Here is a 25,141-nt window from a genome sequence, read left to right as displayed (position 1 = left end):
AAGACTAGTTTGTTATCCACGTGTATCACAACATGCCAGACTTCTCTGCATGGAGTTGTAGAGGTTCCTAATGGTGGCATGCGATAACCCATCTCATGCAGCATGAATATTCTCTCCCAGTTCCTGCAGATTTTGTGGTGGTTGGGTGGAGTGTCCCATACATTTTCAGTCTGGGAGAAGTCTGATAATCTGGCTGGCCATGGCATAGTATCTGTGTCTTCAAGGCAAGCTCTTAAGACAGCAGCAGCAGTGTGTATGAGCATTGTCCTGTTGGACATATAGTGTGCCAGAGTGTGCTTTCAGAAAAGAGCAGGACCACTGGTTGCTGAATTTTACTAATACTAGTAACGCTGGACTGTTAACACGCCTGTAATGAAGACAAAAGGTGATTTGGCATCTTAAGAAATTGCACCCCACACTAGGTGCCCATGACACCTGGTCCTCTGGATGTATGCCTCGTGACAGTAAACCATTGACCTTGGCACTGACTGACAGTGAATCACAGTGTCTTACATGGATTTGTTGGTTGTCTTCACCAAGACAGCAGTCTGGCATGACTACCCACCATATTTTATTCCTGTTGGTTAATTTCTTCTGAGTGCAGCAAGATGAAGATGAACATATACAAAAATAGGTTTTAGGCCAAAGTCTTATTACAGATGTATAAAACAATGTATTTGAACCCATTCAAGATTTTGTGTTATAATATTTTGTAATGCAGGTTTTAGAAGTGTTAAGACATAGGGTTTTATTCACCATGATTGAGCCCCTTCATCAAGTCACCACTTCATAACAGTGTAATAATACAGATATTTTGAAAGACTGATGATATTTCCTTTTAATCAGTCAAGGGCATGTTGTGATACTGTACTGTGTAAGAAGATACATTATCCTGATAGTCCAGAGTTGATGGCAAACAAAGAGACACAGTGAAAACAGAGCGGCCTTGAAGCCGTGACTGTTGCTCAGCCTCATCCATACACTCCTGCGAGAAGAAAGTGCTGCCTGAGACAAAAAGAGTACAGATAATTTCTCCTGGATGGCACCCAAAGGCCATTTAATGTTCCCGTTCGCTTATGTAACGGAATCCCTCGCTGTGCCGTCCACTGTTTAAAATAGGACGAGAGTTAAGTGCATTGGTGGCTCTTCATTTACAACAATGTGCCCGAGATGAAGCGTGCTCAAGGCCGTGCTCTGCACTTGCGATATACAGTGTGTGTGTGTTTGTGTGATGAGATGATGACAGGGCTTTGTTATTCGAACAGAGGAGCCTTGTGTCCTCATGAATAATTCACATCCAGCTGCAAAGATAAAGAGACAGAGACAGGTAGTCAGAGGGACACGAGCGTAGCAGACGGCGGCTCTGTCGTTTAAAAGGTGCAGAACGAGAGAGTGGAGGGATAGTGGATGATGGGATGGTTGGGGACGCATGAAGATGCTGGCTGGGGACGCATGAAGATGCTGGAGGTTGGTCGCCATGGATACATGTGAAGCATGGAGGGTAGTGTGGGATATATATTACCTGTATTGTTTTTGCCCACTATGTCAAAAATAATGAATGATCAAAATAAAAAATAAATAAAAAATTTATTTGTATTTATTTATCAAAAAGTCGTAACATGACTATCCTCATCCTCTCCATCACCGGTTTCGTTCACTACTGAGCCTTTAAGGCCGATAAACTGTATGGGCATCGTGGCTTCTTAAATCAAGATTATTAAAACATAGTTTATCCTACTTTTATTGGAGTAAGTGTCTTTACTGTCCAGGCAAGACGACTTTCTACGATATTTTGGAGCATTGCTGTGGGGATGTACTGTAATTGCATACAGTTAAGGATATAAGCTGGGGTATATAACTAAACAGCGCAGTTCCCAATTTGCTTTAAAAGAAATGGCTATAAACCATATGATTTGATGTGACTTACAGTATATATAATGTTGAAGTATCACTGTTAATTTGTTACACCAAAAACACACAGCCTGCTATGCTTAGTGTTTTAATAGTGCACATTTATCTGTGTATCTGAGTAATATATGCATATTTAATAGTAAGTATACATAAGAGAGTTGAAGTCTTTGTGGTATTTCACAGACTCAGCAAACCTCACAGCAATAGCTTTCACTAGGTTGTATAAATAGTGTTATAAAGTTGTCAAGCTGCTCCTTTAAACAAAACTAATTTGTTTTTTCTTGGGCATAATGTTCACCACACTATAACATGTTGAGAATAATTCCTCCAAAAACCAAACCATTTCCACACAAATGACACATGAATATTAATAAATCACACAAAGGTGATAACCTGTGTAACCAGTACAGAAAAATAAGATTATAAATATAAAAGAATGGGAGACACTTTATGTACAATACAACAAGGACACAGAAAAAATCAGTTCTGGGGGGCTTTATACACTGTTCACTTTAAGTCCATACCTGACCATGTCTTTTCTGGTCTGTCTCTGTGCTTTTCCTGTCTGTTTGTTTTCCTCATGTGTTCACATGGCTCACATAGCCCCGCCTAGTCATTAGTGTTCCCACCTGTCTCATTGGTAACCCAGCCCCCTTGTTATTTTCCCCAGGTGTTCCTTATCTGTCTCAGTGTCTGTATAGCCCCTTTGTTTCTGTGTTATTTTGTCTGGTCTTATGCGTGTTACATGTCTGTTAGTGATTGCTCCCAGTTTGTTTTTTTGTCTTAGTTTATTACTTACCTCTTTTCAGTTAGCTGTAGTACAGTCAGTTTGTTTCTCTTGCTTTGTGTTTATTGTCAGTGTGTGAGTTGCTTTGAGTTTATTTCTTTAAAGTTATTTGCATCTACATCCGCCCATTCAGTCAGCAGTGGATATAAGTTTAAATAGACTTAGACTTTACTTTATTGTCCCACCAGAGGAATATTTTCTTAGGCAACCAGAAACTGCATCCTATAGAAAAAGACCACATACATTCAAACACACCATACAACATAATACACTGATATCAATCACATTACTTAATAATCCAGCTTTTGAAAAAAATGTTACCTAAAATAATGAATAAGCAACTAAAAAACACTAGCTGAATATGTTCATTGGAAGGGGTGTTTAGACATACAGTATGTATGTAAATACCCTCTGTTTTGACTGGTCTGTTATATCTGTATTGTGAAAAGCATAAGAAAAGCAGTCCAAGCCTAAACACTCCTTATAACTTCATGAGCATGGATGTTAATAACTGAAAAGTAAGTGCAAAAGTGGAGTTGTGAAAATGTGTGCTGATACTGTAATATAGTATTAGTTAGGAGTTAATGTGTTGTGTTGTGAGGTGTAGCTTTAAGTTGTGATGTTTATTGTTGGTGTGTAGTTTGAGATGTAGTCTTGTGTTCAGCTCATTGTAAATCTGTATCTGCCTAAGAGATTATTTACTCTTAGATTATTTATTTAAGTCACATTGTCTCTCCTTTCTTATCTCCACAATACTCATCATTCCTTCCCTTTACTGTCCATCTATCTTCCTTTCATTTGCCTCTCTCTCTCTCTCTCTCTCTCTCTCTCTCTCTCTCTCTCTCTCTCTCTCTGTTTGGTACTGCTTGCCTCAATCCCAGATAATTCCCTCTCTGTTGGATTGGAAGATTTGAGCCGGTGAGAGAGCGAGAGATTACACTGTCAGATTAGTGTACAGGAGTAACCCCACACAGCCACACGGCATAATCTCACACCACACACACACACACTGAGCCTCTTACTCGATCAGAAATCATAACAACCTCTCTCTCCCGACCTGTCTACCTGCTCACTGGTCACTGTGTTAGTCTGTCTGTTCCACCAGTTCTGTCTGTAATGTCTATGTGAACTCACTTCCTGTATGCACTATACTGATATTGTTGACAATAATTAGGTAACATTTTTAATTACTTTAATTTCAGTTTGCTCATTTTCAATTTGCATTTGTTTGAACTCAAGCTAGTAATACTTTAAAAAAATATATTCTCATTTCAATAGTATACAATTGTGGTGTAAGTAATAATAAAAAGCTAGACAGTGAAAACTTTACAGAAAAAATAAAAACAAACTACTTATAATTTTTTAAATATTAAAATAATAATACAAATGTAAACAGTCACTGCTGCTTAATATGGGACACCAGTAGGATCATTAAAATATTATAAAATACAGTCTCATCATATAAACTGCTAAAGTTTTAATGCTCATGTAATCAGGTTTTTGAGTTATTGTAACATCTCTGATCTAAGTTTTTTCTCTTTCAGAGGGATGCCATTAAGTCTGTTGGGGGGCGGCCGTCCTCTGCCTGACTCCTTCTAAGGCCTATGGTGCGGACGCCCCCATAAACAACCCCTCGAGTGTTTATTTACCAGCCTGTGAGCAATGGGCAGCCTGGGCGAAGGTGTAGACGCTGGAGTGGTGAATGAGGCTCTTCTGGACGCGCTGTGTCCGGAATGCGGTCAGATCCACCGGTCCTGGGAGAATCACCTGTATAACTACCGCCTGGAGGTGGACGATGACCTGGTGTGCCACATCTGTCTGCAGCCGCTGGTGCAGCCGCTGGACACGCCATGCGGTCACACGTTCTGCGCCCGCTGCCTACGCAGCTTCCTGCAGGAGCGAGACTTCTGCCCGCTGGACCGTGCCCGGCTGCAACTGCACGGCTGCAGACGCTCCAGCATCCTGGTGCACAAACTGCTGGACAAACTGTCTGTCACTTGCCCGCTCGCGCCGGTCTGCTCACTCAGCATGCCCCGCTGTGACCTGGAGGCTCACCTCAAACACAGGTACACACACACACACACACACTGTCGGTTCTTTGTGCCACCTGTTTGTGCTTATATGTTGTAGCATATATTATAACATGTACTTATGTTGGTGTAGGTCCACAATGTATTACACACATATCAATACTCATGCACAAATTACAGTATATGAATAGTTTGTATTACTTATACACAGTCCATTTAGAATACTACTTTATATTCTTTAATATATTATCCATCTTATCAGCTTTACTTTCCATATAAGAACACTTCTGTAATTACATTCTATAAATAATATAATTATGTTTTATTATAATAATAAATATATTATACATATATTATAATAAAAATATTATTAAACAATGTAGTCCTTTTGTTTCTCTGCATACTTTTTTATAATTCTTTGGTAATATTTTCCATGATCCATGGTTCATTCTTAGGTGGTGGTGTTGTCAGTGTTCTTCAACGATTAGTCGATATAATCGTCAATGTTGATTAATTAAATTTGTCGACTACAAATTTCCTTGCCGACTAATCGTTAATTTGTACCAGTCCTGCATTACACAAAGTGCTGGGGACAAAAACACAATGGGAGATGGGTAAATGGCTCACTCACACAGTTTACACTTAACTTAGTCTATGTCTCCAAAAGTGCCCAAACACAACAGATATATTACATATTTAATCACTAATCTAAATATCAGTACTCTCCACGTTTAAACAACATCTAGACATTTAAAAGCCTTTTAAATCTCATGTTCAGCTGTTTCCATCATTTTTAGTGACGGAGGACCTGCCAGAAATAATCACTGACTAATCGACTTATCGAAAAAATACTCATCAGATTAATCGACTACCAAAAATAAGTGCTGCTGGAGTTTTTAAACACTGTGTCCATTCACTGTCCACTCAATTAGACACTTCTACCTGTAGCTGCTCCACCTTGTAGATGTAAAGTCAGAGACAGAAGATCTGTTGTTGCACAGTTTGTAGATCATCCTCCAGTTCTTTATCAGTGCTCACAAGAAGCTGCCCACAGGACACCTAATGGTATTTTTAATGGTCTATTCTCAGTCCAGTAGTGACACTGAGGTGTTTAACAACACCAGCAGCACTGTTGTATATGATCCATTCAACACACACTGACACCCCAGGACCATACCAGTGTTACTGCAGTGCTGAAAATGATCCAGCACCCAAATAATAGCTGCTCTGTGGTATTTCTGTGGGGTTCTGACCATTTTAGAATGGTTCTGACCATTGAAGGAGAATTTTGAAGTATGCAGAGAAACAGAAAGGCTACAGTCTGTAATTATGGAACTACACAGTGCTTTTATATGGCCAGTGGAGCTTAAAACAATACCAGTGAATGTTGAAGCAAAAAGGTATATTGTCTCTCCCTTTTTTACACTTGTTTCTAGAATCTGGCAATTCTTCTTAACATTGTGTTAAAATTCGATGATGAATGAACCACGAGGAATGCTTAAATATATTTTTAAGTTAGATTTCTACTGAAAGTTAAGTAGTCTCTAAAGTTTTCATTATGGAGATTCAGGGTTTTTGCATGACATCAGCATATAAAAATAGCAATATCTATTATAACATTGCGAATGTTTATCACATTAAACTAGATGTGCAACAGCCTATATCCCCAAACATTCTGTTATTATGAATTAATATGTGCTTATTACTAACAATAATAGTATAATAGTTATTGTTGCGTCCATTTAATTCAAGGTCTTACATTTGAATTGCTGTGTAGCTCTACATCAGCCTTTTTAGTCAACCTTTTCACAAAGCCATTACTCGCCTGGCACAGCATCGCCAGTACAGCTACTGTAAAAGATTCATGAACATTATGCAACTTCTGTGTTGCTATTTTCACAGCTCTCAGAAGGGATGGGATGTTAGCTCTAAGAAGAGCTGTAGAATTCACCCTGTACATAAAAGCTTACACGAGAGTGTACACTTCAGACACAGCGTGCGACAGCGCACGCTCACCTTGCAGAGCGCATTTTAACAACAGGCACAGCTGAAGCAGAAGTGTGTGCCCACTGGAGTGTACTGGGACAGGGAGTACAGCGGATTCACTCGCAGTTCTATTCTTGTGCCCAGGGGTGCATTACATTAGGGCAGAATTGCGATGGCACTTGGAGGCAGTTGCACAGTACAGATCAGGAGCTGGGTTGATCAGCTGGAATAGTTGCATTGTATCAGTAAAACATATACAGCTCTGGAAAAAAACAAGAGACCGCTTAAAAATGATCACAAGCCATCAAACCAAGCTGAACTGCTTGAATTTTCCAAAAGCAGTGTGTAAGACTGGTGAAGAAGAGCATGCCAAAATGCATGAAAAACAGGGTTACTCCACCTGATTTCACAGATTTCTGAACTCTTAAAACTTTATGAATTTGTTTTCTTTGCATTATTTGAGGTCTAAAAGCTCTACAACTTGATTTTCTTATTTACGCCATTTCTCATTTTCTGCAAATACATGCTCTAAATGACAATATTTTTATTTGGAATTTGGGAGAAATGTTGTCTGTAGTTTATAGAAGAAAACATAAATGGTTATTAAACTCAAACATATACTTAAAAATAGCAAAATCTGAGAAACTGATTTAGAATCTAAATTGATCTCTTAATTTTTTTAAGAGCTGTACATGAATAGATAAATGTTCTTATAAATTATATACATAAATGATGATATATTGAAGGTAATGATATGATGGGCTATTATTTGTTTTTCACAAGTCTATACAATTATTAAGCACTGGTTGTTTTTAATATAGGCTTGTCTATATTGGGTCTGAATCTGTCTACATTATAATCTGTCTAATTCTAGTTACTCTATATGGACAAAAGTATTAGGACAGCTGTTTTTTCGTTGTTTCTTTATAAAATAAGCGTTTTAATTGGAGTAACGGTATATATTCTCAAGGAAAGGCTTTCTACTAGATTTTGTAGCTTTACTGTGATGATTTTATTGTGAGGACAAGTCACCTTTAACTTCCTACCACATCCCAAAAATATTAGATGAAGTGCCATCGTTATAGTGAACACAGTTCCACTGCTCCACAGCTCTGTGCTGGGGGCTTTTTTTGCCTGGCATTGAACACGATGTTGATAGATTCAGGGTTATCTGCTAAAGGGAGTCCTATTTTATTGACAATACTTCTCTACAGGGACTAGACAAGCTGTATGTTTATTTAAACATCTGTGTCAGTAATGGTTAGTAATGGCTTTAAGTATCTTAATGCATTTATTAGAAGAGGTTTCCACTGAAAATTGGACATATAGTTTATGCAAATGTTACCAATTATTTATTCCGAAAAAAACATATTGTGGGGATTTTTTTTACATGGTTGTAAATTCATATTCCTATACTTTTGACTATATAAATAGAAACAGTTTTGCTCTCAAGGAATGATGACTTTAGAAATAGAAGTAGCAGTATTCTACTATAGACTAGGGATGTGCATTCTGGACTAAAAATGATTTAACAGTTAACTGTTAACAGGTAACTGATACAGCACTGGAATCTTAAGAAAGTGTTTTTTATCTTCTAACCAAGTTATTTTCTCAGTGGTGTGCAATGTATCAACATGTTTGGACATCAGATAAATGTAAATGTTTCTAGATCTGGCTATTATCAGCAAGAGTAGTTGGCCTAGTCCACTGTACATCTTCAGCATGTACTCACAATAAGGATTTCTAAGGTGTTTACCTTAAAGCACTTATGATTTCTAGTGTAAAATAATGCATATATTTACGGCTATGTGCAAACACTAGCAAAACTGTCATATGTGGAACATAAATATGATATGAAAAATGCACATTTCACTAAATCATAACTGTAACAAACACCCAAAATAGTAATTTGTAATTTCAGGGTTTGGTTGCTAAAAGACTGATAGCTTGAATGGTTAACACAATGAACCCTAAATGTTAATCCCAGTGCAGGTCTGTTTCAGTTAGCATACTGTGAGAAGTCCCACAAGGTTCTGTTTTAGGGTTTACGTAATTGTTTGTAACTGTGGATTTAATGTAGTTCCCACAGGATTTAACAGAGTACTCAAGAAGATATCCCTCATCGTGCCCTGTGCACTGAAGGGACGTGATCTACATTCTGGTGCTCCACTGATCTGATGTGTTTAAGTGCTGGACTGGTATCAGTTTGTTCGCTTTCTCCAGAGCGCAGGCCAAACCAGGGCTGATCTGACATCCCATCAGGGGATTATTTGCCCCGTTCAGTCATGTGACGGTAGATTAGCGGCTTCGCTGCATGTGTTGGCTCCCTGCTGCTCCATGTTTCTCCACAGCCATGCTGGGAAACTTCAACTCCAGAGACCTTTTCAATCACTTCTTCTGTGAGACTGCCAAGGGTAACCCGGGGTTATGGTGAGTGGCTAAAATCGCACTGGATGTTGGAGTTAGTTGAGGTTTGGCTAGGCCCGCTGGATTTTTCGAGTAGTTTGTGAGATTAGTTGGATGGCTTTCTGGATCAGCGGTTGGGCTACAGCATGAACTGAGCTGTGGCGCTTTGGATACGTTCAGGTTTGGCTTGTGTTGAGGCTGGCACAGGTTCCCTGGTAGTCTGTGCCAAGCGTCTGTGGCTGAGCCGAGACTCAATGAAGAGGCTCTGAGGACAAACTGTAGGCTTTCTGTAAGATCCTTTCGTTTTTGTAAGATCTTTTGCATCTTAACTTGCTGCATCTGCAAGTGGACAATATAACTTATGGACAGTATAATTTAAGGTTGGGTTATAGGGGCTCAAACCTTCACTATGAAAGATGTCTCTCATCAAAAAGCAAAATCACTTTAAGTAATAAATTCCTGTTGGTTGTAAAATTATCTGTCAAGAATTTTATAAGACATCCCTTTTAGAGTCTCAGATTTATTAGCTTAGATTCAAGATGTTTGTACTTATTGAATTTTTTTTTTTTTCAGAATTTTTGTATTGCCTCTGGTTGAAGTTGTGTTATTAAGGTCTAGGCAAGTCTCCAGAGATCGCAGAGGATTTACTATAATGAGCTCTGTCCAACATACAGAGAAAGAAGGAGCTGGGAATTTGCAGAAACAGGCCTGGAGGCTTAAGGAATGACATAAAGAACTACATTTAAAGCCTCAAACACTTACATTGCAAACCGTTTAAACATCTATTATTCACAGTCAGAATGAAGTGTATGAATCTTGCACAGCTTATTCTGTATTCCTTGCTTATCCTTACTTTTTAACCTGTTCAACTCTCTCTTTGTTTGTGTCTGAAACCACCATTCTGAGCAGAATCTAACATACGAATATTAATGTGCTTCACATATCAGTGACCGTTCAAATGCTTACTGATTCTAAATGGGTTCTGAAAAAGTTTATGTTCTTTAAGACATTTTCACAGTTCATACATAAAATAGCATATGAATAAACACAATTAGACATAATCCTCACAGGTCTTTATGCCCCTCTATTCCACACCTGGCTTTAGCCATATAGGTTCATGTTTATCTGCTCCAGAGACAGTATTTCTACAGGGACAAGACAAACTGTGTGTGTGTTCTTTTGCACCTCTGTCCCAGCAAAGGCTGCAAAAATGACTATTTGAAAGTGACTGCAGCCTTCCAGTCAGGCTGCAGCAAGGGGCAGCTAATTTATGTTTTCTGGTGTTCCAGAGGATGTCAGTCTGATCTTGACAGCTTGTTCAGCACATTTTAGCCCAGACCGCCACGCTAATGAGGCATGATGCAGTGCAACCAATCAAAACAGAGGTCATTTACATTTTGCAGTACAAAAGTCACAGGCACAGAAAGAACCTGGTGTAAGGGACAAGCAGAGGGTTTAAACTATTGAAACCACCAATATTTACTTAGAAAAAATATATTTTGTTGAGCTCAATAAAAAAGAGAAGAGAACAGGATGAGCCATCACTTTGACTCTGTTAAAAAAGACATTGGCTTATTTTTTCATATATTTTATTTATGTTTGTATGTTTTATTAGTATCACTTTATTTGGATGGTCCATTATAGATGCCTCATAGATGGTATGCTAGGTCTATTTAATATAACCTAAAATGTAAATGATTCTCTATAGAACCTAACCCTACACTTAACCTTAACCATTAGCTTAACCTTAACCATGAATCAACCTTAAAATCTAACCCTAACCTTAAATCTAACCCCAAACCTAGTCTTAACCTTAACCTTAAACTTAAACTTAAAATATTAAGCTTTTATTGTTCAGATTACATTTAATAGAGAATCATTTAATTTTACTGTAGTGTTCAGTTACATTTAATAGACATGTTGTTGAACATGAGTTAAATGTCAGGTGACCATCTATGAGGCCTAAAATGGATCATCAATGTAAAGTGTTACAGTTTTATTTTGTATGTTATTTTATATCCCAATTCTAGTGTCAAATTTCTTAATAATTAAAAGTTCATTGCTTAAAATGATCTTAAAATGACAATAACAATGTTAAGTGCAATTATTTCTCGGACAAAATTGATAATTATGATAAGCCTAACACTGCTGTATACAGTTCCCACTGTCATCACTGTCACTAATGTGTCTGTTCTACTAGCTGTTCTTTAAACCCTCCACCACATGCCACCACATCCCGGACTTTGCTCAACTGATACTAATTCCATATTATGTATTATCTATCAGTCATTTGTTATTGATCTGTTGTTTTAGATTCATTCAAATAATTTAAGCAATATCTTAATCATGCTTAAGCATGCTATATAATACACATCTTTTCAGTTTAAAAATAAACTGTGTAATGCATGTTGTAGTAAATATAGCACCAGGACAGTTTTACAGTAGACTCCGGCTGTATCGCCCACCCCCGGCTCCCCCAGAGTAATTAATTGGTTCCATTAATTGACTGAGAGACTGAGTCAGGTGTCTATTAGGAAATGAAAAGTGTAAATCCTCCCAGCTGGTGCTGAATAAGAACACAGAGTGCTCTCTAACTCTCTACTGGCACAGACTATTTTAAGGTAAATTGCGTAAGAGGGGAGCACTATATTGTAGTTCCTGAAATGAGTGTCAGCCAGTTCTTACTATACTGTCAGTAAGAACGCTGGGTTTTTAAATCATTTTTTTAAAAACATATTTGAAGAATGTTTGTAGGAACATATTTCCCTGTGTCCTCTATATCCTATTAAACTGAATGTGTGTGTGTGTGCAGGTGTCCTGGGACTCAGAGTCAGAGGGCTGTTCTGGAGGCCACGCGAGTGGAGTGTCTGGATGACAAAGCGATGGTGACTGACCCCTCCAAGTCACCGCAAACAGAGCTGAGGGAGAGCAGCTCGTCCCCTCCGGCCGGCTCCAACGCCTGCAGCGGCATGACCATGTGGACGGATGAGCCGGGGGTGGACAACCCTGCCTTTGAAGAGAGCACAGAGGAGGACAGTGAGTCACCTTAGTGATGACTGTGTGTGATAATGCACTGCCTGTCCAAGTCTGGTTACAGAAAGATTTTCAAATGCTTAAATGCAAGTGAACATGCTTTTCAGTTTACATTAACGTAACAGGCCACTACCACTGTCTGTACACACAAAAAAAGGCCAGAACCTCCATTAGCTGTAGGTACAGTATATACATTTATATAGGATAAAACAGCAGCTCCATATCCTTTCAGATCCACTGTAGAGTCCCTTCACAATGGAAGGATCGACAAACTCCTGCATATGTTTTCAGATCTAAAGGCAGAGGGAAGCTTGATTTTTAATCTTTAGGTTTAGGCTTGTTTATCTGATTGGACAATGTTGGTGGTTTACCAGGTTTTGGAGAGTTGTTAGGGGTCCAATTTGGTCTGTGTATGGAGTTTTTCAACTTCAGTGTCATCTTCTTCTTCTTAGATGTGCTTTGTCTTACCCTTAATTTATAATTAATGTTATACTCAGAAAAGTTATAATGTTAATAATAATGTTAATAATATGACGCAATTTTTCACACAATTCAAAGAACAATAAATGTTATTACAATATGTATGAAAATTCCTAAATATTTTCTCAACATTACAGTTAGATTATGTCTAATTTTACAAGAATAAAATGAGGATTATTCTTAAAATACTGTTTCTATATTCAATGTTACACCTCAGTTCATTGTTTTTCTGCCATAATGATATCCATTGTCCTTCATGATAAGCTGTAAAATGCTGCATAAAAGGCTATGTTATGTAAAGGCTACATAAGAAAACTACCACAAATGATTAAGACTATATAAGGATTATTTTCTATCTTTTAAAAATTGCTACCTAAGATCATTCATAGGAGCATCTTAATTTTTATCTTAAAAATATTCATGTGTTTTATTTGAGAAATCGTTTGTGGATCATTTGTAAACTCAGATATTTTCCAATAAAAAAGGAATATTACTCCGTGCCTGTTGTAACTGGAGAGTTATTAATCTAAAGGTTGTACTCTGATTGTACATTTTTCTTATTTTACCTCAAAATAAAATGTCTTTGTTTTAGTTTTGTTTTAGTTAATTAACAGCAAACTAACAGATAAACCATACTCATTTCTAATAAAATGTGGGTGTGAGTTTGTCTGTTTAATTGACCTGTGTCTTACTTCATCAGTTGTCCATGGTTTGGAGTGTGTCCCCACCCGAGTGAAGCGTCCTCTCAGTAACCCCTGCATCCACCTGCTCCGGACAGGAAGCTCCGCCTCCTCTGGATGGGACTTTGTTGAGTCTCTGCCTTTATCAGCTGAGGAGGGTATGACTTTACCGTGCCCTACTCGGTTTCATATTAGGTCTGCAGGGTATTGACGTAATACTACTGTTTCAGGCATATTGCTCCACATTACAGCGTGCCTTGCGTTACATTAAAAATCGGTGGGTCAGTGTGTCGTGGTTAATGATTGACCTACATTATTTTGTCCATAACAAACAAGACAACAAAAACACTCTCCTGAAACTGTGATTGGTCAGAATTACCACAGGACACAATGAAATTAAAACAATGGAGATTGTTTAGTGGCTTATTTGTATATTGCAGGCTGTCGACATAACAATATTGTGATACGATTAGGGAATATCAGCTGTTTGGCCTTGTTCCTTGTTCTGTCTAGCATAATAGTGTACAGCAAGTGATGCTTGTAATTAAAGATGTGTTCTGTGCCTCCTAGGTTGTGTGAAGCTCCCCTCTTTGCCAGAAGGTGAAATCACCACCATAGAGGTCCATCGCTCAAACCCCTATGTAGAACTGGGTATCAGTATTGTTGGGGGCAATGAAACCCCCCTCATAAACATTGTAATTCAGGAAGTGTACCGGGATGGTGTTATTGCTCGAGATGGAAGACTGTTGGCTGGTGACCAAATACTACAGGTAAAGCTTTCCGCTACAGTTCCGTTTCCCTTTTATAAACTGGCTGTACATCTTGAACAGAACTTGGCCAACAAAATGTTTGAGGTGTTTGAATGCTGCTGTTTTGTCAGCAGATCTATTTATAGAACAGCATGACAGTTCTTTAAGTGCTTACTCAGTACATTCGCTTATTCTGTAGCTGTTTTGTTCTTTAGTATCAGGAGCGTGTAGCTGTCTTTATTATAATGAGCCGTTTTAACTATTTTAAATGGAAAATCCACTAATTCCTCAAAATAATTGAATCTAAAGCCCTATCCGGATGGGATTATTTTCTCAGGGTGTCCTGGGATAAATTATTTCTTTTGGGGGTCCTCTGTGATTTTATTCCCTTTTTGAACAACCATGTACGTGTTCTTCTCAGACTTCCTTAAACTACATCACCGCTTGGATGTATTTTTACAGCTTTGTCTTCAAAATTAATTTATATAATAGCACAGATGTTTTCTCTGTTCTGTCTCTGCCTATTAAAGGAACGATTAGTAATTAATGCGAGCATAAGTGTCAGTTTTGCTACAGGAGTCAATTTTCAAACACTGTATAGAGGTTTCTGCACAACCCACTCCTCCCCTGATGCAAAGCTTATGCAGATTTCCAGATTGACACGCAGTGACAAGCACCACGAGTCTTACTCTGTAGCTGATAAGTGAATATATACATGTCAGTGTTTAAAATTCACGTCTCTACTACGCTAATGATATTGGATAAAATACCCAGCTAGTTAGCAAGCTTACTGAAGATCAGTGATTACCTGTCAGTAAAAAAATAGCCAGCTTATCTATTGCCATGGCTGTTGCACACTGTTTGCATGCTATTCTCTATAACTGGCAACCCAGGGTGTGGAAATGGGACTGGGGAATAATGGTGGGAAGAACATACTGAAGATTTGCTGACACAAGCTGTTGGTGCTTTAACTTAAAATGTTTCCTAATATCTGATGATACACCCTGATCATGTCATGAGTTTATAGAGAAAATATAATCCTACTACCATCCGTGGTTAAAAATCCCCATCCCTCAATGTGTTTACAGTCACTATGGGCAATCTAGTAGAATCAGTAGTTACTGTTCTTCTCCAAAAGTGTTGGGCTTCAGTAATTCTGTGTTAGTGGCAGTTTGGCATCAATGAATTGGAACTTTATTTATTTAATTATGATTTTATACACAACCAGTTCCTGAATGATATCTGTTGTTATGAAATCTAATATTTGTGCTCTAGTTTAAAACATCTATTCTCTTTTTTATTGTTATGTAGGTGAATAACGTGGACATTAGTAACATGCCCCATAGCTTTGCCCGCTCCACTCTGGGTCGGCCCTGTGCGACACTGCAGCTGACCGTGCTGAGAGAGCGCCGCTGTACCGCCCGGCCCCCTGCTGTAGCCCCAACCCCGTCCTCACCAGAGGGCAGCCCCGCCAGCATGCGCATCACGCTACACAAACGTGAGTCCACAGAACAGCTCGGCATCAAGCTGGTGCGACGCACGGACGAGGCGGGCGTGTTCGTACTGGACCTGCTGGACGGGGGCCTGGCTGCCAAGGACGGACGTTTGCGCAGCAATGACAGAGTCCTGGCGGTCAACGAACACGACTTAAGACACGGAACGCCTGAACAAGCTGCACAGATTATACAGGTAGAGTATGTAGTGGTCGTTATCAGTCGACCCATTTGATGAAACGTAATGCAAAATCTTTTCTAAAGCAGTTTATATATAATAAAAACTATGCATACTTATATTAATCTGTGTATGTAAGTGTAATGTGTAAGTGTATGTAAACATTCAATGGGTTGTAGATTACCCCTTAAACTTTTTTAATAGCATCTATTACACTAGTGATGCACCAAAATGAACATTTTTTGGCTGAAACTGAAACCAAATAAAATGAAATATTTGGCCAAAGGTGATTACTGCACCTTTTTTTCACACGTTTTCATTTATTTTGCCACTTTTTCACCATTGCATAAACTGAACAGTCCAAATGTGTTTTTTTACATCCCAGCAGATACAACAACAGATGTTCTAGATGTTTTGATACATCATAAAGTTGCAGGTACATGCCCTGCAGAAGGCTTTTTTATTTGATGTAAAGAATGCAGACAAAGCAACAGCCTCTGCTGGGGTGGAACAATTTACCTATGATTGCTAACAGCCAGGATAAAACAGCAACAGACACAACAGCCCAGCCAGCCTCAATTGGGTTGGAGGGGCTTAGTTGCGATGCTAGCTAACTGTTTTTCTTAGCTGGATTACATGCCGAGTTAATAATAGATATAGGTATTTTGTTCCATTTTATGTATTGAAATCCAGTAAGTGCCTTCACTTCACAAGAAAATCGGAAGGAAACGTAGCAATATAGCCTAAAATAAATGAATCAATGTTCTGTGTAAATTATTCTGTCTTTTCACTTATTTCTTATACTTTCATTTGACAAATATTCGGTGCATCCCTAGATTACACCTGTTTTTTTTTATTTAGATAAGCCCTATTCAGATATATTCTGTATACACAAGCATTGGAGCCACCAGGTATAACCCGTTTTTAATGCACTTTTATACCAGATAATTTGCGCTGATATTTTTTTTTTCTGTTGTGATACTGATATGATTGGTTTCATTCTATGTAAACACAAAACCTTTTTTCCAGATTACGAGATTTTAATATGTACTTTAAAATGTCACGTTAAGCCAATGTATAAATAAGATAAATATTCTGTATATACGGGTATGTGACCGCAAATAGAGTTAAAAGTCTTTTTTTTTCTTCATCACAGCTTTACTCCACACACCATTATCCCTTATCCTGTGTAGCCAGTAGGTCAGCAGTGGTTTGAACTAGTTCATGAAGTACGCAGGGCTTTTCAGGACACAGGTGTGTTTGTACAAATGACAGATACAGGTCTCTTATGGCCTGGGCGAAAAAAAAAAAAAAAAAAATCTTCTTAATGTTAAAGCAGCTTAAGACGTTCTGAACGACATTAGTTTGCTAAACCTAAGAGTTTCTTTTCACTAGTCCATTTCATTAATATGACCTTGTGTGCAGAAATTTGGACCATGTTTATGTATGCTAAGACCAATTCAGCAAAAGATCACGTGCTGACAGCTTGTCTTAGCCCACAAATCCGATCAGGTAAAGAAAGGAAGTAAATCTGATTTGAGAATTACTCCCTGCGGTTTGGATGCAGCCTGTGACTGGTTGACCTGCTTCTGTTTGTCTGGCTGTGCTGAGCACATGGGGACAGCAGTAGGGACACAGCAAGGCCGAGCACGCTACAGGCCACCAGCCATCATCACAGCATGTTAGCATTAAAGTATTAAGTGTTAAGTAAATTACCATTAGTCAGTGACGTTGTTGTCTTTGTAATAAATCTTTGTAATTAATTGATATTGTTGTCTTTGTAATTATCTGTCCATTGTCACTCCTCAGGCCAGTGGAGAGAGGGTTAACCTGCTGATCAGTCGTCCTGCCAAGCAGACGATGGCTGTACATACGGGCCGCGAGAGCTGGTGCCATGAACATTTCTTGCCTCTTCCCCGCACGGCCGCTCCTAGTCCTGCACCCAGCCTGCAGCTCAGCCGCTCCTCCACTCACAGGGTGAGTGTGTGTAAAATGTTATTATGGATAAAGGTTATTTATTTAAAACTATAAATGTTCTATATAACACTATACATAATTTTAGGCCTATTATCAATTTTGATTATAGTTTATATTATTGTTTATCCATGTCTTCACTGGTGTTTTAAAGATTATCTGGTAATAAAAAGTCATTGAAATGTATTGTTTAAAAAGTATATGAAGCCTAAACAATCATTATGATGGATTGCAGTGCATTACAAGAAATGTAGTTAGCGATAAATCTCCCAATGGCTGGATACAGCTCCATTAGGCTCCTATTAACACATTTAAAAAAGCCCTACATAATATGTGGTGAACACAGTTATTCTGACAGATTTCAGTACACTACAGGAAGTTGAGGGGGCGATATGGCTCCAACTGCTTTGCTGCACCAGATAGGCAGAAAATGCTGGACACATGAACAGTAGTTAGAATAATAGTGCTGCTATTATTGTGGTGAGGCTAAGTGAGACTAAACACAACAGACATAATGGTGCGATTAGTTGATTGATTGAATAGAAGTCAACAGATTATAATCAATTATAGAAATGGTCATGGGCTGCAGTCTCTGGTCATTTCTGTAATTATTTACCCTATTGACTAATCAATAATCAGTAAATTAATGTAATACTTTATTTTGGAGGTCTTTCTTTGCTGAGTCAATATTGCAACAAAACAGTAGAAGCTACACTGCTCCCTATATGTTCCATGGTGTACTGCAGCCTGTCAGAACATTATAGAGCATGTTTTGTAAGGAAACCGATGCATCAACATTAAAAACCCATTTCAACATATTTTTCATGTCATTGATTTTGATGACTTATCATTGTAGGTCTCAAACAGACTAACTTAGAGCACCCAGTATTACAGGAGCTATTGGTTCACCTCCAGTTTTCCTTCACGCCCACAGTTTTAATTACTCCTATTGGATGGATCAATGCAGTGATCGACTTTGTGGAACAGCAGTGCTGACACTCCAGGGATAACAGGAATAACATTCCGAAAGCCTATTGCAGTCAGGATCAATGCCACTTAAGGAAAAGGATTTCCCTCTCCTTACATTGTAATTGTTTCTGTGTTTGTCAGGACCTCTCTCAGTGTGTGACCTGCAAAGAGAAACACATCACTGTGAAGAAAGAGCCCCACGAGTCGCTGGGGATGACTGTGGCCGGAGGACGGGGCAGTAAGAGCGGGGAGCTGCCGATATTCGTGACCAGCGTCCAGCCGCATGGCTGTTTGTCACGGGACGGAAGAATCAAACGAGGTTAGTGATGCCATCATCATTCTTTCTTAGACTGCTTATCCTGTCACTTGTGTTCATCATTACACTGTAGACCTGTAGTTTAGAACAAGGTAAGTTTACAATGGTAATACTACAAAAAAATAATGTTGCAGTAGTGAAAACATGATTTCTCTTTATGAGATTGTTGTAATTTTTTAATGTTCTGTATTCGTTTTAGGTAATTTAATTTAGATAAACTGCTATGTTCCATTTGGCAGGTACACACAATATACTTTTCTCTGAGCTCCAGGTATTATTTTTTTTTTCTGTGTTTTTCCATTATATGGACAAAATTATTGGGACACACCTCTAAACCACTAAATGCAGCTTTTTCATTCAGTCCCTGAATAATAATAATAATATTCAGCTCTTAGTCATGCAGTCTGTCTTTACATATATTTGGTCTTTACATATATGTGATCATTCCATGATCAGATGGGAGTGCTATTACAAAAAACCTAGTGTTTAGGAACCACAGCAACTCAGTCACAAAGTGTCAGACCACACACAATTACAGAGCGGGGTCATCAAGTGCACAGATAATGAAGAGATCCAGAGATCCAGCATCGTGCACTAAAGTCTCTACCATTCTGCTGATTCAACAGCTACACAGCTCCAGACATGCTGTTAGAGCTACAAAGGAGCTACTCCATGCTGTATTAATGCTATAGATTTAGAACGGGATGTGTAAAATGTTCCTGGAGATGTAATGTGTAGGTGTAGTTTATGTACAAATTATAAATTAGTGAATTATAAATTAGAAAATTAGTCATTATGTGAATTATTGGCACCATTAGATATAAAGCCCCTAGCATTGAGCTGAGGAGCAGTGGAACTGTTTGCTCTCTGGAAGATGGTAGTTCATCTAGTACATCACCACTCTGGATCCATGTTAGTGAACAGTGCAACATGGTTTAACATGGCTTCAAGTAGGGGTGGATGATATTGCCCTAAAATTACAGCTTTTTACGCACTATATGGCGCACCGTATTGTATGGCGCATCATCAATAAACGTCTATTTTCTGGTCTGTTTTCATACATAAGGTGCACCGGATTATATAGCGCATTTTATGCGACACTAGTAACTAGCAATTAGTCATTTTTAATTTTTAATTAGTAACTAGTAATTTTACTTCTAATTCAGCGGGTGAGACCTGTAAAGCTAAACTAAGTAAACAAAATGGTAATAAAAAAAACAAAAACATTTCATACAAGTCAGACAAGTCAAACAAGTGCTGGATGTTAATCTACACAAATTTTGTATCCTAAAAACTGTTTATTTTCAGCTTTTCACTAAAGTTGGAGCATTAGCATTAGTGGTCAGTGCCGCTCAAGAGCACTACACTGAGGAACCCTGAATGTTCCGCTAGCTGTCCATCCCACGTAGCTTGTTTTAACATGGTAAACATGCAGGCTACAGTCTGATATACTCATCTTTGAACAGCAAAAGATCTAGCGCTGTGGTAAGTGGCTAATGCTAATGCTGCTCCAGGGTTTAGCAGCAGGCTACAGGTCAATAATACTCACCTCTGGAGGCCAAAAAGCTAGCACTTCACACGGTTAGCGGCTAATGCTAATACTGCTGGAGAACTAAACTGAAACACCTGTATAACACTCCACTTCAGCAGAGTGGCTTTACTGCTTTTTACAACCTAACAGGTACCAAAGGCGGACCCGATTATAAGGCGCCCTGATGATTTTTGGGAAAATTAAAGGATTTTAAATGCTCCTGGTATATCACAGTATATCACAATATTTCAGGTGTTTTTGCAATACTGATATTCTTGCAGATATATATATTTTTAAATATCTTTAAGAAGATGCTACTGCATTATAATATAAAACATGTCATTTGATGCTTCTCAAAATACATATTAATGTAATTATATTTATAGTGGTGGGGTCAATCACTTATGAGTGTCCACTGGTAAGTGTCATACAAAACATAGACAGAATCCACTAATAATAACAGATGAGGGCTGAGTGTGTGTGTGTGTGTGTGTGTGTGTGTGAGAGAGAGAGAGAGAGAGAGAGAGAGATAGAGAGTGGGAGGTATGGAGTGGTAGTATTTCAGCATAAATGAACTATAATTCTAAACCCAACAGTAGAGACACTGTGTTTATATCTCTAAAATAAAACCGTGAACACCTCACCAGGAGTGGGGCCAAACTAGCTAACATGTTTCCAGATTAAGTGTGCATAAACACTGATACTGTTTGACTATTTTTCAATCTTTCTGTGCCTTTAAGACTAAAGTCTTAAATACATATGTAAATAAGCTTTTGTGTTGTGACCTGTTAGGTTAGCTGTCTGGGCTTCTGGGCTTTTAAACTGTAAACTGTGCCTTTCACTACTTTAAGATGCACCAATTGCTAACATACATGTGCCACACATACATTTTTGGCACCGTTAGAGTGATATAAAGTCCTCAGCATTGAGCTGTGGAGCAGTGTGCACAGTCTGCACACTGCACAGTAAAGACAATTTAATCTTGACTAATTAGCCCTATTTTTTCTCCACTCAGGGGACGTGCTGCTAAGCATTAACGGTCAAGACCTGACCTGCCTGAGCCACAGTGAAGCAGTGGGCACCCTCAAGTCCAGTGCTGCCTCCAGCTCCGTCCAGCTTAGAGCGCTGGAGGTCAGCACGGTGGACGAACCAGGCCACGATGAGGGGCTGCTCCCCCACCACGAGAGTGACTATGACGCCAGCTGGTCTCCATCTTGGGTCATGTGGCTTGGCCTCCCCAGGTAAGAATTATACCCTGTCAGTACCACATCTTAAAATAATAGAGAAAAATCAAACATTAAACATCAAATATGTTGAATTAGCGCTATAAGGCTAATACAGCTAACACGTAATGGAAGCATATACCTCAGCACTGTGGAAAGTCATGCTAATGTCTGCATTTAACAGTATAGGCTTTAAGTGGCACAAACCCAGTTTCTCTCTTGACCTGTCCCAGATCTGTTAAAGCGCTTTCCCACCGGGTAGAGGACAAAAATGACTGTTTTTTACTGCTTCTCTTGCAACATTTTGACTCAACTTCTCAGAATAACAACTTCCTGTGTCAAAATAAAGAGATGGTAAGGAGCGTAGTAATGTTTATTTAAAAAATAAAGTGATTATTTTAAGATAATATGTAAAAATGTATTTAATATTTATTTATAAATATTACATTTTTATTTATTTATCACTCACATTACCATCTCCATTCAGCATTTTGCACTTCATGCAGAATCAGTTAGGATCTTTTCAGACATAGCAGTAAGGCTTGTAATATGAGCATAGCTTTAAACATCAAACATGTGCCTCTATTTACTTTCGGTAATCTCAATTTTTTTTAATTTATTAATTTATGTCATTTAGCAGACACTCTTATTAAGTGTAACTGTTAAAAAGTGCTTGACATACCTTAATCAGGAGATCGCTGGTTCAAATCCTGTTTATGTAGTTTGCCATTAGCTGCCAGAGTCCTGAGAGAGCACAGTTGGCTTTGCTCTTGGCTTTGCTTCCGTAGCTGGACTATCTCTGTGCGTGATGACGTAATCACATAGGCACGTAGCCAGATTTTATTGGGGAGAAAATGTGAGAAAATTTTGAACCACTTATCTGTTTTGTTTAGAAATAGCACCAGAGAACATTTGACCAATCTCACCACTTAGCCCTATCGTTTTTCTATATGTTTAGTCAGAGGGTTAGGGTGTCCCAATTCCTGTATGGAAATAAGATGTAGGGTGAAGTGTTATGGATACATGGCTCTCCGCACAGAGATTTTTCGGGCACAGCTTTTTGTTAGTTCTGTTTGCAGGAATTGTACACTGCCCGACCAAAAAAAAAGTCACAACCAAAAAAACAAAGGTCACAAAGGTGTGAACGTCCGAGGTGGACTATAAGGCAGTATAGAGCTCATAGAGTTGAGCTTCCAATTTCTGTTGTTTGTTAGCTACATTAGGCATGTAGCTGCCGTACACAACTACACAAGTAGAGCTTAGACACAGACGATATATGGGCTGCTCTGTATTTGGGTTAATGAATTTGTGTTCAACAATGCGGGAGGTGCTGGAGGAACGCGATGGGAAGATGAAGATGCTGCATTTAGCTCTTCTGCTCCTCAAAGCAGAATCACAGGCCCTGATTGGTGGCTGAGAGACAGCTCTTTAATAGGATGTACTTTCTGAACTGTGCGTTTCTTTTTTTGGACCGGTAACAATTGCTCCGCTGGGATGCTTGAAAATAGCCACCTCACCTTGGTGAGCAGCGATCCAAATAACAGTGGAAGCAGTGTGGCCCAGAGAGAGCCGTGAGTGCCAGGTTTTAAGTTCACCTACTTATTTCACATGTCCTTATCTGAGCCTCATCCTCTTTAAAGGCTGGAGGAAGCGGAGCTATTCTGATTAAGAGAACGCGAGGAGACGTGTGTATAAAGTCTGTGCTTAAGCGTTCAGCAGATTTATTCAGTTCTGATCAGGCCTGAGGGCGGATTACCGCTTTCTGATGGAGGCTGATGCTTCATTGAAAGTGACCTGATGTGGAATCACAATCTCTCTCTCTCCTTCTCTGATCTCTCCTTCATAGCATTTTTTTCTGTCATTTTTTACTCTCTCATTACCGCTCCCTCTCTCTCACTCTTTTTTTCCCCACATGCTTATTTTCCCCGGTTTATTTTTCCCTCTCTCTAATTTTTTATTTCTTTCCTATTTCTTTTCCTCGTTTTCACACTTCTAACACGTCCTCTACCTCTCACTTCTTTTCTGTCATCTCACTCTTTCTCTCTATATACAATTCCATCATCTTTTTGTCCCTTTTATCTCTTCATCTTGTTCCATGCTGCTGTCTCCCCTTCTTTCATTCATCTTTATGTTCCTGTTTTAACTTTTTCTCTCAACTAGGCCTGGACAATAATTCGATATCGGTATTTATCGCGATAAGAAATGTTTCAATAACGGTGATATATTTTTGTGGTATATCGATATGTATTATTTACAGATCTGTCACGGACATGCGATTTACTGGCGTCAGCTCGCCGCACAGCTGAACACAATCAGCTTCCGTAGCTGGACTATCTCTGTGCGTGATGACGTAATCACATAGGCACGTAGCCAGATAGGCTAGGCTAGGCTAGATTTGGCTAGGCTAGGCTAGGCTCGGGTCCGCTACGCATCTAAAATGCCTCGCGCTGGAGCCAAACGGAGCCGGCACGAGCGGATCCAAGGTTAAGGTAGGCTCGGTTTGCATCTGAAATGTTCCGCGCTGGAGTGGAACGGAACGGAACCGAGCCTAGCCTAGCCTCGGGTCCGCCCACGGGTCCGCTCGGTCCGCCTACGGGTCCGCTCGGTCAGCGGTCAGTTGCGGGTCCTCTTTGTCAGCCGCGGGTCCTCTTGGCTCCCAGCGCGGGACATTTTTGATGCAAAATGAATGCCCCTGCCGCTTCCACAAGTGATTAATTGAAGGAGGGAGGTCTAATTCAGTGGTGAGGATTTGGTTCGACTCTCGAAGGTCTGCTAAACTTCAGTTTGCTGCAAATTGTGCCGGAGAGTGGAGCCGACCAGCAGCGGTAACGTTAAAACATCTAATCTGTTCCACCACCTCAATCAGTTCCACTACATACAATATTTTCCTTATACTGGCTGAAGCACTTTTATAGCTTATGTTGTAAGTTATTTAAGTTATTTAAAGTTTATGAATCCTTTAGGTTTGTTTATTTGACGGGGATATCATGTTCCTTTTATGTTCATAAAGAGTTGTATTTTGGCTGAAGCACTTTTGTAGCTTATATTGTAACTAAGTTATTTATAGTTGATAAAGCCTATAGGTTTGTTTATTTGACGGGGAAATCTTGTTGCTTTTATGTGTATAAAGGCTTCTTGTGTTCTTTATCCTAGTTGGAACACTTTTGTTTTGATCTGTTAAATTTGTTTACAAAAGACTAAGAAGCTCTGCTTCTATCCTAATTTTAAGTTATTTTTTATTGGTAATAGTTATATTGGCTTATGTTTGATAGGGATGTCATGTTTTTATTTTGCTATATGCAAATAAAATTGAGCATTGATTTATCTTGACTATTGTTTATTTCTTAAGTATTATAATGTTTTCGTGAAAGGAGGTTTCAAAGACTTAAATTAAG

The 25,141-nt window shown here is 38.9% G+C and overlaps 1 protein-coding gene across 2 annotated transcripts in view; it reads left to right on the top strand.

The window, feature by feature from the left end:
* lnx2a (ligand of numb-protein X 2a) overlaps nt 1-25,141 on the top strand; it is a 30,265-nt gene that overhangs the window by 1,902 nt on the left and 3,222 nt on the right. Inside the window, exons 2-9 of one of the 2 annotated variants that reach the window (XM_007248995.4) lie at nt 4,243-4,764; nt 11,933-12,156; nt 13,334-13,471; nt 13,884-14,083; nt 15,374-15,751; nt 17,543-17,710; nt 18,818-18,995; nt 21,539-21,764. In XM_007248995.4, coding sequence (XP_007249057.2) covers nt 4,361-4,764; nt 11,933-12,156; nt 13,334-13,471; nt 13,884-14,083; nt 15,374-15,751; nt 17,543-17,710; nt 18,818-18,995; nt 21,539-21,764 — 1,916 coding nt within the window. In that variant the 5' untranslated portion in view covers nt 4,243-4,360. Of the gene's footprint in view, nt 1-4,242; nt 4,765-9,052; nt 9,145-11,932; nt 12,157-13,333; nt 13,472-13,883; nt 14,084-15,373; nt 15,752-17,542; nt 17,711-18,817; nt 18,996-21,538; nt 21,765-25,141 lie in introns of those variants that run through there. The other variant, XM_049486193.1, reaches the window with a different exon arrangement.

This window comes from Astyanax mexicanus, chromosome 1, assembly GCF_023375975.1.
Source record: "Astyanax mexicanus isolate ESR-SI-001 chromosome 1, AstMex3_surface, whole genome shotgun sequence".
Taxonomy (NCBI): domain Eukaryota; kingdom Metazoa; phylum Chordata; class Actinopteri; order Characiformes; family Acestrorhamphidae; genus Astyanax; species Astyanax mexicanus.
This window is presented reverse-complemented; position numbering and strand designations above follow the sequence as displayed.